This window comes from Larus michahellis, chromosome Z (genome assembly GCF_964199755.1).
Source record: "Larus michahellis chromosome Z, bLarMic1.1, whole genome shotgun sequence".
NCBI lineage: Eukaryota > Metazoa > Chordata > Aves > Charadriiformes > Laridae > Larus > Larus michahellis.
In genome coordinates this window covers 15,340,017-15,354,914 of record NC_133930.1, presented here as the reverse complement: position 1 = coordinate 15,354,914, position 14,898 = coordinate 15,340,017, and the positions used below count along the sequence as shown (strand labels likewise).

Below are 14,898 nucleotides of genomic sequence, written 5' to 3'. Positions count from 1 at the left end.
CAATGAATGTGTCTGGCTATTTGGCTACATCACTGCTGATGGTTTATTTATTTTTCAGGGGCATTCAAGAGGGTATCTGCATCAAATTAGCGATATGCCAGAGAACTGAGAGGGAACACAAATATTTAGAAATACACAATGACTTGTCAGCTATCAAGGGGATAAATAGTTTTATGCTTTACACAGTTAATGATGTCAAAAAGAGTTTGTGTTAAATTCTAACATATATGCCAAGTCTTGTTTTAGTTTTAAACGATAGTAGAACTTCATGTGTTGCAGTAAGACCAACAAAGGAACTTTCCTTTGAATATAGTTTAAAGGACTTCAGTAGAACACAAACCTCTTTTGTGCCCCTGAAAAATAAGTGAATTTTATTCTTTGTGAGGTTTTTTTGGTCATATATTTTGAAGAGCTTTTCCATGTTCTTAGCCTTGATGTGCTGTAGATACTGTATTTCCTTACTGATTATACTGACTGAATTGGTTTTATGACACATTAAATCATTAAAAGAAATAATCATAGGGTACTTTAAGCTAAAAATCTGTGCATTGTTTGCACAGATTAAATATAATGTGATTGTTACAGGGTGTTGAAATGTATTTAGAAGGTACTACACACTGAAAAATTACTGGTATTGTGTATTTTTTCTTTTCATTATTTTGCCAATGCTGTTCACTGGATGCATTTTTTTTTCTTTCTTCTGAATAAAAGTGTGCTTTCTGACAAGAAATGTGGGTACACCATCTTCTTCCAAAGTAGAACAACAGTAGCTGTACAATAATTTCTGAAAATTATCACTGAGCAGCTGACAGTGAAAAACAACTTTATTATTGCTGCAAAGCCAGCACAACTACAATGTGGCATTTGTTTGGCAGTAATTACTATCCAGAAAGTGAAATGTAAGCAGAAAATCTTCCAGACAGCAAAATCTATACTAAGGCAGCTTAATAAAGACTTGTGTTTTAACGGTTTCTCACCTGTAATTTATTCTATTATCTTTTAAAAGTCATAAAGAAAGAAAAGGAAAGCTGTTCTCCCTCTTGATATTTTTCCCTCTCCAAATTCAGTCTATAATCCTGTAGTATTCGGCTGTGCCTGCTAAAACATTCAGCAGTGAAAACATCAAAATATTGACACAAAAATTAGACTTCAGCATAAGGTAAATAGAGCTGTTTTCCATCTGTGTTGTACCTCTACCCTGTCCCAGCAAACAGGCTAAGCAAACCCAAAACTGTGAAGGCACAGAAGACTTCTCTAATTCAGGAGCTTTAGCGCATTTCTCTGCTGTTACCGCAGGCTCTGGGCTGCTGGAATGCAGCTGATCTTCTGTGCATTCCTGCCTAAGAGGTTTATACTCTCGATCCACATAATTGCAGATCCCTTGGCTACTCCTCACATGGTGTTAAACAAAACCCCCCTCTATGTGTGATCTTGTTGCATAATCTCCACCTCGGCTGTGAGGATCAGTGCTTGAGCAAGGGGAAGGAAATTCAGTGAAGGAACCTAGATTCGCTGTGTGGATTAGATGACCCCTTACCACTACATTACCTTCATAACAGATACAGGTGGAAGAATCAGTGTGTGTGTACGTGTGTCTGCGTCTCTGTGTGTATTTTACGTCACATAAGACAACTTCTGAGGAAACTCATGGACCTGTAAAAGGATACCCTTATGAATTCTGTACAGACCCAGCCCCAGACCACCCTACACGAAAGGCTTTCGCATGTAGCTTTACTATGGAGTGAAGGACTCAAAAGCAAGAAGGTTCCAAGAAGTGAGCTTGTAGTTGCACAGCCTCAGTTCTGCCTCCTCGTGTGGATGCGTCTTTAACTGTGTGTGCAGTCTATAATTACATGATGGCTCAGTATTTTTTTCCACAGGATCCCTGCCTCATTTAGTGCATGGGCTGGATGAGAGTTAACAGAAAAGGCAGTTGTTTAGCCCTGTTCATTCAGTTTCTGGCCACTCCTTTATTTAGTGCAAATCTTCCCAAGCCTATGCTGCACTCAGAATTATTCGTTTCTCATGGCGTTCATCACAATGGTATCTTACATTCCCATGAATAGTAATGGATTTATCTTGTGAGACAGGAAAATATTTTATCCCCATTTTTAATGTATGAAAGGAAGGCACAAACAGAGGACAATTTGTGGCACATATCCATTAATCCTGGATATAAACCCAAACTGCTAAAGCTATATTAATTATATTTTTAGTACTTTCCTAGATTAGGACTCTCACTGTTTTTCTTGTCCTCTTCTTTGCCTCTACTTGTGGTTAGACACAAAGAGAAGAGAGGAAACACCTTGTGCTTAAAAAGTATTAGCATGCAAAATGTATATTTTAAATATACCATCTTTACAATAATAAAAAGGGGGCAGATAAGGAATACTGATTAAAATTTAAATTGAATAATAGTTTAGATTGTATCCTGAAACTTAATAAAAACTGGGGACAGATTCTAGAATTGAATGGTCTACATTATTATCTCCACTTACATCGTTTGCTGTCTCCCAACTCCCATATTGACAGCAAGTTCGTTGGCATGGCTTTGAGTCAGGTCTTTGGCTTTTGCCAGAATTACACCCTTGCATGCTGATGGCCTGGGGATATGCCAGGCTGACACCCCCCAACCCACTCTGAAAGAATTACCTTATTGATCAGAACCCATTCACCCAGGATGGCAGCGTGGCCCTCCCAGCCCCCCACCTCAACTACTTAGCCAGGCTAGGAAAAGAGGCAGTGGTGCAGCTGAAGTGTCATCCTAAACAGTTTCCAGTGTCCTAACCCGCTGGAAGGTATCCCAGTGCCACTCGGGTTAGCCATGGTACTGCAGAATGCCACCGCAACATGTCCTAGCCTTCTGCAGAGCAGCGGGGCGGTAGCCTCAGGTCCTCCTCTTTGCCTGGGTGGAGCAAAATTACAATGATCTCACAAAGCCTTTCTTCTCTGTGTTTCACTGTAGCTAGCTGGCTCCTGAACATATGTAGAATTTGTTAAATTATCTCTCTTTGCCTCCTTCTAAAGCACTTTGAGAGAGAGGATTAAGCTGGTATTAAATGCACAGAGTTCCTTGCTTGAGGCTTTTTTTATTGTGGGCCTTGTTGAAAAGAATGTAGAGAAACTGTATGCTTATTTTCTTTCTTAACACACAGACATATAAATACTGCTTAAGCTTAAAAGGTTCGCTATTAGGCAGAAAGGAAGCATGCAAAATGTCAACACAAATGTGAATGAAATGTGAATTAGGTGGATACCAACGTTTTTAAGAAACATTATACGATTTGCATTTCTTCAGTAATATCGCCAAATCCTATAGCTCAAGCATCATGAGGCAGACAAAGAAAAGAAAAATAAGCACTGGCTTTTTTTCCTGCCTTTTAATTCTTTTTTTGGCCTGATTCCTGATTTTCAAGTTCTTAGCTGGCAAAGCTGCCTGCTCCTTCACTTGCGTGTGGGTGCACTTCAGGTGGAAAATGTACACAAAACACAGACACAGAACCCGGGGCTCCCGTCCCCTTTTCTTGCTGACAGAAGGGACACTCTGCCAAACTCCCGTCCCTTCTCAGGCATCTCAGCTTCTTTCATGTTCTCCTGCCCTGGACGATGCCGTCACACACCTTCCAGCTCACACAGGTAAGCCCAGTTTCTTCTTCCATATTGATCTGAAGACATCCTTATTTTTGTGTTGTTGTTGCCTCCTTTCACCGCCTGAGATGTTCCCTGTACTCATCTACTTTCTTTCTCTTTCTCAATCACTTCCTGTTCCTTATAATTATTCCTTTTTTCCTTGATCCTCTGACCATGGTGTTCTGTCCTTTGCTTTTTTGCTTCCTGGTTCCTTTCTCTTTTCATCCTTTTAAACCGTTCCCCTACTTCTGCATTCCTGCCCGTGGCACTTTCATTTTTATCCCATTTTTAAAAGTTTCTCTGTTTAAATGCTCATTTTTCGTGCAAGATTCTGAACTCTGTGGGTGACACCACCAGAGGTTTTATGACTCACCAACCACTGAGAAGACTTCCAATTCTTGTATTTTGCATTGTACGCTGCTTATCCCACAGCATTTAAAATCAGGCCAAACATACCTCCTTCTGCCCTCAGTATTTGGGGGAGCTTTTTTCAGTACTTAAGTTGGGATGCTATATGTAAGTAAATCTTACTACTGCCAGCTTAAATTAATAAAAAAAAAAAAAAAGCCTTTTCTACCTTTTCTATCCCAGCCCTTTTTTTGCTCCTTTCCGTACTGCCAGGAATGTTCATACAACCTGCTTGCTACTGGCCATGTAGAAGGCTGAAGTCTGTTCTAACGATACCGACTGACTGCTAAGCATCTCAGATATTTAAGTATTTCAGTATGGGTACCGTGATCTATAACAGCACTGCTACTAAAATGTTAGCTAGCCTTTTTCAGCCACTGCCCAAAGAAAATGTTAATGAGCTTCTTCAGTTTTTTGAAAAAAAGACCATGAAGAATTACATGAAGAATTACAAAAAAGTAGTTTCTGCTGCCATATGGATTTTGAATCAGATGGTGATAAATTACCCTTACACACAGCTTCAGCCCTATTACTGGAGTTTAGTTGGACTGAAACACTTAACAGATGTGGGTTTTTTAAATTTTTTTTTTCCTCAGGTCTAATTAATATGCCAACCATACCAAAACTCAACACCTGTTGCTTTTCACAGCTTCAATAGGATTATGCAGTGAAGAATGCTGTGCTGTGAAAAATCTTACATGAATGGGTGCCTAAATGTAAGGCTGCACTAATTAACAATCTAGTTAGCAACCTGCCCAGTTAATCAGGAAGACCTGTTATATCACTTGACATGCTGTTATTTTGCAGCTAGTTGTTGCTTTAGTACGCTATTTATTGCTACTCTTGCATAATTTTCTGCTATGCGCTGTATGGGGTTTTTTTTCCATTTCTTCCATTACTGGATACTGAAGAAATACTAACATTTTACCCAGTTGCAATCAATTCAGATTTTTATTAGTAGTTTTTATTTCTAGCTGGATTATAGGGTACTATATTCATTAATTAACTTAGATAATGCTGTTTTCCAAAACCAGAGCAATTCCAGAAAAAAATATTTACTGAGCTGAACATTTTTTAGGAATTGTTCTTTTCTTTAGTCAAATCATGTTCCTTTTGCAAACTTTACTACTGATACTTAAAATATTATCCATAGAATTCCTTTTATGAAACAATATATGTAGGAATACACCTATTGGATTGTATTTGAAAAGAAATATATAAGGAATATACCGGGACCCAGGAGAGCAATCACACCCCAAAAAGCAAATCCAGTGGGAACAGCCTCCCTGGGGGAGCAAACTGCAAATTGCCCCTTGCTTTTTCTCTAAGTTACTTGGTGAACACAAGACCAAAAAGGATGAATCAAAGAACTAACATGTGGCTCAAAAGTTCCACAAAAAATGTGCAGCATCCACCTAAACCTAGTGGCTACACACTCAGGTCCTCTATGCTTGACCATCCCAGTTTGGCAGCTCACCCCTTGCTTATAACCAGATGGAGCCTGGGCACGAAAGCTGCATCCATACTAGTCACGTAAAACAGTCAGAGGGAACAAATATCCCTGGGCACTGGACCTCAATGGTCTTCACTGTCACATTGTCCGAACTGGACAGTTTTGGCCCAGGACTGGTGCAAGCCTGTCCAAAGATGAGCCATCACGTATTCACAGGATCTCCATGTCACCACTGCCCTCCCCAAGCGACCTCAGGAGCCAGCTGGATTCCCAAAGGAGCAGACGTGTGTAAAATGCAATATCCACGCTTTCACATTGCACTTGTGTTTCAAGATGTCTGTCCTTCCCAATGTCCCAAATTCTGCTAGGTTTTCAACCAAGCTCTGGCCACACTCACGTTTTCTCAGATACGGGGTAAAGAGATGCTGTCCCCAGGAAGCAGCTGATATTATCCACAGGAGTAAGGACCTTTCCTATTCTGCTTGTTGTTGTGTTACAGAGACACAGAACACAAATCTCAATAAAGGACTTTGATTTATGTAGATTAAGCTGCAAGCTAGTAGGGTCACCTTTTTCCCCTCGTTTCCTTTCCCACATCCTCTGAAGACTCAGCCTTTTTAATCTTGCAGCAGAACCCTCTCCCTCGCAGATCCTCGCACCTTCCGTTGCACACCAGGCACACAAGCCCAGGGCTGCAGCTGCATCCTCCCACAGACTGCTGTGTGTCGCTAGATGGTGGAGCGGTGGGCAGGCTCTTACCACTCGACAACCCGCCGTGTAGCACTCGGAGGTCTGAGAATATTTGTGCGTGGCTGCCCACGGGCCAGGCATTGTGCAGGTCTGCTCTAGTACCCGTGTGTTACTTCAGAGTTACGGCTGGAACCACACAGCTGCCAATAGTTTGGTACTATGCCTTTGCCCAGCTGCTAAAAATGTGCGGATGAGCTGGATTTTATTGTCTCAAACTGCAGAACTTCTAAACCAAACGCCCACCAGCACCTGTTCTTGACCTGACTCTGAGCTGCTGTTGAGCCAGACATTTTTACAGTCTGGGATATTTTTTACATAAGAAAAACCAGGTCAAGTGATTCTTGCAATATCAAATGGGCAAACTGATATCTGGTTGTCCAAATATTGTTTCAGTCACCTTTGGTGCAGACCAGTTCATCTGTCGTATTTGGCCACTGATCAACTTCTGAGATACTCCATTCAATCAGTGATGGTTTCTTTATACCTTCCTTTTTTATACCTCCGTTGCCCGTATTTCTTGGCTGCAGAAAATAGAGCTCATGTCTTATCCTTTCCTGAGCAGTTTGATGGGCTTCAAGTGAAGAAAAAGATTAAACAAATAGAATGATTGCAAAAAGTCTTGCTAACAATAGATAGCAAAAGAAGCAATGGGGTTTTTTTAACCTTTTGATCTCACTAGGTTTTCTCCTCTTCTTGTTTGTCCCATCATCATCCAGGATTTATCATCTATTAAAAGCCAACTTCATGATATTGCAAATTAAGGAAGGGTGTTACAAATGCATTTGGGTAAGATAAAAGGCTGAACAACTGCAAATTACTGTAGCTCAGTTGAATTCAACAGGCTAACTTTTTACTACATAGCTTGATTCATAGATGTATAAAAGGGGCAGGCTGCAGCTGGTGTAAATTGCACATTCTTATTCATTTCCACTGAGCTCAAACAACTTAAGCCAGTTAGGGCTCTGCCCTGTGTTTCTTCATTTAACCCCAAAGAAGCAAAGAGCTCTTCTCTTTGATCTTCACACTCGATTTTAAATCTTTTCACATAGTATTATCCTCTATGGCATATTGCAGAACCCTATGTGGCATATAAAAAGGCTGTCACTGGCAAAATCCCAAATGTGAGGGGACAAAAGGGACAATCTTCTGATCGGAAAAGGATGGAACAAAGCAGTTTCTTCATGAGTCCTTTGCATGTACACAGAAAAATGTAGCTCTAGCTTTAGAAGCCCCTATCCACCACCCAACACAAACATTTTAACACAGTTTCAACGTTAACCTGCCTCTGCAAACCTCCACATGACACTGGAGGTTTGTTGTTATGTTCTCATATGTCGTGCATTGCAAGTGGGAAAGGAAGTACGCCAGCAGCTCACAGGAAACTCTGCTGTCACCGTGTCCCTGGCTTTCAGAGATTTACCTGTCTATATAAAGAAGTCATATTCACATAAAATCGCAAACTATTCTGATTCCCCATTTGGCCATTAAAACATCTTTTCTTTAATTTGATTTATAGCAATATGATTTATAACTTAGACACTGAAAGACAAAAATAATGAAGAGGCTGCCTTAACGCTGGATCAACTGTAATTTGTGACAGAGACGAGCCATCACACCAGTGAATAAGTTCATTTTCTCTTTGGTGTTAATTTTCCCCCTCCAAACGGACAAAATAGCTTTTCCTTTTTCTCCATGTTTCTCCCCTCCTGCATACTCAGGAGCAACAGTGGCTGAAGAAAATGTGTAGAAAATATCATAGATAAGGAAGCTTTATGATTTTTTAGTTAAACTTTGGGGGTATTTTCCTCATGTTTAATGGGAGAACAGAACATGGGAAAAACTTCAAAAATAGATCCCAAAATGTCCTGTACTCTCACAGGCTCAGGATTCCTCATACCAGAGATGACCATCACATTTTAAGGGCAAGATTCGCTTTGCAGCATGTTTTTTTTTTCTTTTTTTTTTTCTTCTTTTTTTTGTGGGGAGCTCCCACATATCTAAGTGGTAGTTAAGGCTAAGGCATACTTGCTATTTTCCACTTCACCATAACAAAAAACTTAAAAATCTATTGCTCTTTGGTTTTGTTCCCATTTGTGGCAAATATTAATTACACCTCAAACTACCTTGAATGTAGCCCTGTGGGTTACCACTTGTAACTGACATTATGGCATTATTTTATGTGGCATTATCAGAGACAACCTCAATTTTGTCTGCACAATCTAAATATAACTAGGGGGAGAAAAAAAAAGAAAGAGAAAACTGGAACCCAGCAAGTTAAGTGACATATTTTAATTATTAAAGGGTGTCTGCAGGAACAAAGCTGCAAAAGAGCACCCTGGGGTTTTGAACACGACTTTCTTACTCTCCCTTGCTGGAAGAAGATGTTCTTTAAAATATACCGTGTCTCTCTGACTTTGTATCTATAAGGGAAGAAATAAGTGCCGCATGGCACTAGCATTCAACATGAGGATGCAAAGCATTTTACATGCAGATTACAAGTTCTAATCCAATCTAGAAGTTTAATAGTGGGCCAACACTTAGTGGTGCTTCAAAGCTTATGTGAAATTAATGAGTCCCAGCAGAATTTGTAATAAACAGGATACGACATTACTACCACAAGCAGCAGTTAATTTGGCATTTTCAGGAAATCTAGGGTTCCCTGGGCATGCAATTTTAAAGGGCAGCCCTGAGGCATATTGATGAAACTATTTAAGGAAGTTTGGTATGCTTGGTCCTGTGTTATGGGTGGACGAGATTTTATTGTTTAGACCTTTTAATTTTGAGAACCTGGGTTTCTTCAAGAACATTGGCTTCATATTTAATAAGGAAAAAATAGGAAAGTTGTTGAAAATGGTATTTTAAATATACTGAACATAATCTTATTAAAACAAGATTTTTACATGTGTGTCGTGAACTGATATGTCAGAAAGCTCTTCTACTCTGGCTTTACAAATAATTATTTTTAATCTCCTAAATCAGTATTAATTAAAGTGCACTAACAATTGTAAAAACTAATTTACTATTTTTGAGATGAAACTTAATGTTCATCTTAATAAAACTAGATTTTTATGAGTAATGCAGGGTCTGAATTGAAAGACCTCAAGAGAGAGGAGTGAAAACTCCAGAGTGGAAAATGATTGACTACAAAACAGGAAAATGATTACCTGAGCTCTTGAACCTATTTTTATACAGTTGGCTACTTCTACACTTCAGTGATTATTATTTGCTGGTTTTGTTCCTGAGAATGTGGGAAGTCTGGGTGCAAGAACTCGCCTTGTCCACGGCTGTCTGAAGCTGTAAGATGCTGACTGCTTATGTAAACTTGTGCCTGAAAGGGATAACATATATTTAAGTATACTGGTTTTTGTAGTGGAATTTCAGGTTTGTTTTTTTTTTTTTATATATATCTACGCTTATTAGGTAAGTTTAACAAATACCAAGGTAAGAAGCAGATCAACATTTGAGACTGCAGAGAAACCCACTGTGGAGAAAGCAATGAAAAAGTATTTTTCTTCCGTTTTTAATTACTTCACACGTTAAAAAGCAGACCTCAGAAAATATCTGGTGAGAAAGCCAATGGTCATGCCGCATCCACGTGGATTACCATCTCATCACAAGGCAAGCGCAGCTTAAAAAAAAAAGGAAAACTAAGCGGGCAAACCTCAAAAAAAAAAAAAAAGGCAGTTTCACTTGACAGACCAAAACCTTCAGATGTGGCAACGGAGCAGTGATGTAGGCAGCCGGATCCCAGCAGGGCTCTTGAGGAAAATGAGGCATTTTGCCCCGTTTTCTGAGGGAGCGGGGAAGGCCCCTCAGACGCCCCTCCGTTCCCGCCGCCCCCACTTTCGGGGCCGAGCCGCCTGAGGAGAAGCTCCGCAGCGAACCCCGGGCCGCGGCCCTCGAGGACGATGATGATGAGGAGGAGAAGGCCGGTGCTTCTCCTTCAGTCACGCTTCCCGCGGCCGGGGTCGAAGACACCCGGGCGCCCACCCCGCCCGCGGGAAGCGTGACAGAGGCCGGCCACCGCCCCGGGGAGGCTGAGTAGACCCCGCCTCGGAGCCATCGGAGAGAGACGGCGGCCAAACAACAGCCACTCAAGCCTCCGCCCCGCCTCTTCTCAGCCGCCCCCACGGCGAGGGGGCGGAGGGAAGGGAAGGGAGGGGGGGTGTCGGCCGTGGCGGCGGCTTCTCCTCGCGAGAGCGGGCGAGGTTTCCGGTGTTGTGACTGCGGGGCCGTAAACATGGCGGTGAGTCTCCGGGCCCGCTCGTTGAGGCACCTCCGCATCCGAGGTAAGGGGCTCCGGGCAGGCCGCGGCGCCAGGCTGTGTCCGTCCCCCGGTTCTCGCTCCACGCCGCTGCCCAGCAGCCCCCTCCGTCCCCTTTTTCCCTTTCTCCTCCTCGGGCTCCTTCCTCCCCCCCAGCCTAACGCGCTTCTCTTTCCCCGTCCCCCGCAGGTCGCAACGACAGCGGCGAGGAGAACGTCCCCCTCGATCTCAGCCGAGGTACGGGCCGGCGGGGTGGGGCGTCGGCGCCTGCCCCTCGCTGCGGGTCGGCGGCGGAGGGGTTGGGGTGGGGAGGGTCAAGCCGGCGGCGAGCGGCCTGGTGCTGCGGAGCGGCCGCGGGGGGCTCGGTGGGTGGTGTGGGGGAAGGCGAAGAGAGAGTGGGCTGCCGGTGCCCGGCGCCGGTGTGCTGTCTGGCGGCCTGTAGTGAGCGGAGCTACCCGTAGGTGGAAGCCTCTCCTCAGCCCCCGCCGGCTGCCGTGCCGGGGCCACAGGGCTGGCCTGCCCCGGCCACAGGCGAGGGGAGCCCCTGCGTGTGGGCAGAGGCTCCTTGGCCGCTTCTGGGGTTGTTTCGGAGGAGGCCGCTGCTGGCAGACGGGGCTGTTGGCAGCGGCCGGCCCGCAGCGGGGCCGCCCGCGCCACGCCCCTCGGCCTCGCCGCCGGCGCTCCCGGCGGGTCGGGCCCTGCGCCTCAGGAGAGCTCCGCGGCGGAGGCGGCTGGTCCTGCCTCCATCCCCTGTCGCATATCCCTGGCTGTCCTAGGGCGGTTTGGCCACCGTGCTGGCCGTAAGCCGCTGGCTGTGAGACCAGAAGGCGCTCGCCTCCCTTGACTTGTTAAACTGCTCCAAACGCCCTCCGCTGCTCTCAGATGTATGGGAAGGATAAGAGGAAGGAAGCAACAATAACACTAACTAATTTGGTCTCAGACAAATAGAAACTCGTTTCCTACCGAAATGTGTAGTTCATCTTGCCTTGCCGAGGGCTAAAATAAGGGTTCGACTTTCCCCAAAAGACGAATAAAATACAGAAAACAAACCGTCCGACTGGAAGCAATGATCTTCCCCGGGGCAGAAGATCTTGGTCTAGGGGAGGGAATAAAGTTGATGTTTGCAGTGTAACTGTACTGCTTCAGGAGATCCAAGACTGCTGGTATCCTCAATAGATCCATTTTATGGGGAAGTAGGCAGGGAGATGACAGAATCTATGAGATAAAAGTGGACTGTGAACTGTAAAGGAAGTACAAATGTTAGCAGCATCAATAAGGCTTTAAGCTTAGTAAGAGGTTGTATCAACAGTTCCACCTCTAATTCTTTTTTCCTCCAGCATGATCTGTGTTTAGAATTTTTTTATTAAGCAGTTTTACGATGGGCTGAACATTATCTTGGCATATACACCTCATATTTGCAAGTGTAATTTAGTTCCTGGGAAAAACACCAAGTTTTTTGCAGCTTAAAGAAACAGGCTCTTTGGTCTCCTCTGATGGTTTCTCCAAATGGACATGACTGTTTTAGTGAGACATCATCTTTAAAACAAGTGAAACTTTTGTTAACAAAATGTGGGACAAAGGCCTTAACAGTTCAAACACATGACACAATTATTACTGTAAGGAGTGTTAATCTGTTTATGAAATTTACAGAATCAGGATTTTAATTAATGGGTTTAGTAACTTTTTTATGTTGTGTAGCATACTGAAGTGTTTTGATGTGAAAAAAACAGTACACAAAATTTAAATGCTGGAGTGATAATTTTTAGATGTGGTCTGTTTGAAATCTTTTATTCAGAGTTTGATAGGGAACTCTCATAATGATATTGGTTTTTGCTGTGAGATGTTTTCAGCCGCCTACCGATTCCATGAGACCTGTAGTAGTAGCAGTATAACTGCTTCATGTGTATCGTATTGTAAAAGAGGCTCTCAGGTAAGATGCAAAATAAATTTTTAATACAATGAAAAAAAGATGTTTTGCACTGTGACTGTATAGAGTCACTATTTAAAAAAAAAAAAAACACAAACCCAACATTGTTGTGGTGGTTGCAGTTGATTAAGAAGCTGCTTTAAATTTAGTTGTAAACCTCTCACCAGAAAAGTGAAGCATTTGGTTTTTTTTGTCAGAGAAACTACAGCTGACCGATCAGTAGTCATATAGCTATGGTGGGTGTTAACTTCATTTTAAAGAGAAACCAAAAGTAAAAAGTTAAAAAGTCTCAGCAAGACATTAACTAAGCTAGATTATAACTTTATTTCCACACTGAACACAATGAATGCTTGTTTTTCCAGCTGTTACAATAGTTATATAAGCAATAAGTTTAAATATTTTAAATTGTTACCCTAATTCTGTATTAATAATACATTGTTTTGCTTTACTGGGTTGAGCGCATCACACGGTTTTCCACAGGGCTCACATTTTCAGTAAATTAAAAGAATATTCTAAGTTTGTTGTTTCCCCAGACAACTGACCTTTGTGTTCATTGATGTGAAAAACCTGATTTGGGCAAAGTAGAGAATCACCATAAACAGTGCCTCAGCCATATGTTTCTAGTTACAGTGGCCTATTTATTACAAACATGTGAAATTATATTGGTATTGCCTTGTTTTGAGCAGGTTCTCGTTAGTGATGGCTTGATGAACATGACTTGGCATACAAGTCAGACCTTCACTAGTCCATACCTGTGGACTGTATACTAAATACACTCTTTCTGTGCAAGAGGCCAGTGCTGTTATTAAGTATTTCAGAACTAATAATAGATGAGGGGAGGGTGCTATCCTTGTTTGTGCTGCTTTGGGTCCTACTTCTTCCTGGCTTTTTTTCAGTAGGGCGTGGGGAGTGCTGTGCTGCTTGTAGAGTTGATATACTTTTCTCTGCAAGCTTTTTGTCAGCCCTCTTCTCTGCTGCTGTAGTTTGGGGGTTGCCCATGTTTTTGTGGAAGACACCATGTTGTTCTCTTATGCATTTTTAGCATGGCTGGTATAGTGGGGTTTTACTTTTTGGAACTTCTTGGTGCTCTGCCTTTTTAAAAATGATATATAATAATGTTCGTGAGAGGCATGTTACATGATGGTGCATTATAAGTGTGTGAACTCTTTATGTACAAGATCAGCCTGGTTAAGATGATAATGTAAAGTCTGTAGTTTGCTTTTTTGGGTTGTTGGGGTTTTTTTTAAACTTCTGTGACACTCAGCCTGTCTGTACCCCATCTTTTAAAAAGATTCTGGTAAATCGTTTGGGGCAATAATTTTCTCAAGAAAATCAGTTTGCTGAAATAATGATCAACTCTGGAAAAATTGTCCCCAGCACAAATATTGTTGGGCATAGTAAGAAAAAACTGTGCAGATACAGGTTAGACTTATTGATTTTCTCTACTTAAGGTCATATGTCATGTCTTCTGTTGATTACAAAACTGCAATTAATAATTTGCATTCAGAGTATTCAGGTTTTGGCCTTGTGTTATATTACCTGCTCAGAATAGAATGGAAAAGGAAAAGGAGGACAGACTTGCCACCAGTGCAACTCCCGTTGCAGTCATCTGGAAGGAATTAGCAATGGGATGAGGCAGATTGGTTTAATTAGACTACTGAAATCAAGCTTGTAACTTCTTAAGGCCAGAAAGGACAACTGGAATTATGAACCAGGTTAGTGCATTTGGTAGGAATTCTTGCAATGAGTCCAGTCATGTTTATGTTTGTAGCCATGGTACAAGTATTGTATGCTTTTAGCATAATTCATCTTAATTTCTGACTGTTTTACAGGTATTCCAAGCTGAACTACAGAAGTTTATATACCTCACAAAGCTCTGGGTACTGTAAAGGTCTTGTGTAATCCACCTTTTGGATGACCAGCACCTCTTCCTTTGTTGGAGTTTCATCTGTTGCCTTTGGGTTATGAAAGCCTAAGTAGTTTAGAACTTGCCTAGTTGAGAACCATGTCTCACACTGCCTTATTTGTAGTCAGGCTCCTTTATATGTCCTTCCTTCAAGGGATCCCCGTTTTCCTGGATTCCTGTAGCTCTGAGCCTGCAGTGATTATTAGGAACTTTTCAGAGCTTGTTCGTTTACTGAAGCTTTGGAGAGATACAAGGGTGCCAACTGCTGATGGTCAGCTGCTGTTCATGTCTGTGTGTCTTCATTTACTCCTTTTTGATGGTAACTGTCTTCACTTTCTGATACCGTACTCTTCAATTAAGTGAAATGTACCTAACTTCTACATCGGTACTTTCATTTATTATTCATAAATGTACATTATGAGATACTACTTTGATTTAGCAGCTTTTCTTGTACAGCCGATGCTCTCTGGTTTGTAAATGTTGCGTCTTCTAGCTACAGCACAAGACAGATAGGAATAAAGTAGCTGAGAAAACCAGCTTTTTTTCTCTCTGAGAGGGAG

At 42.2% G+C, this 14,898-nt stretch overlaps 1 protein-coding gene across 2 annotated transcripts in view; it reads left to right on the top strand.

The window, feature by feature from the left end:
- Positions 1-10,424: 10,424 nt before the first annotated feature.
- RICTOR (RPTOR independent companion of MTOR complex 2) overlaps positions 10,425-14,898 on the top strand; it is an 86,710-nt gene continuing 82,236 nt past the window's right edge. For both annotated transcript variants that reach the window (XM_074570988.1, XM_074570987.1), the window contains exons 1-2: positions 10,425-10,530; positions 10,695-10,742. In XM_074570988.1, the coding sequence (XP_074427089.1) occupies positions 10,482-10,530; positions 10,695-10,742 (97 nt within the window). In that variant the 5' untranslated portion in view covers positions 10,425-10,481. The remainder of the gene's footprint in view (positions 10,531-10,694; positions 10,743-14,898) is intronic.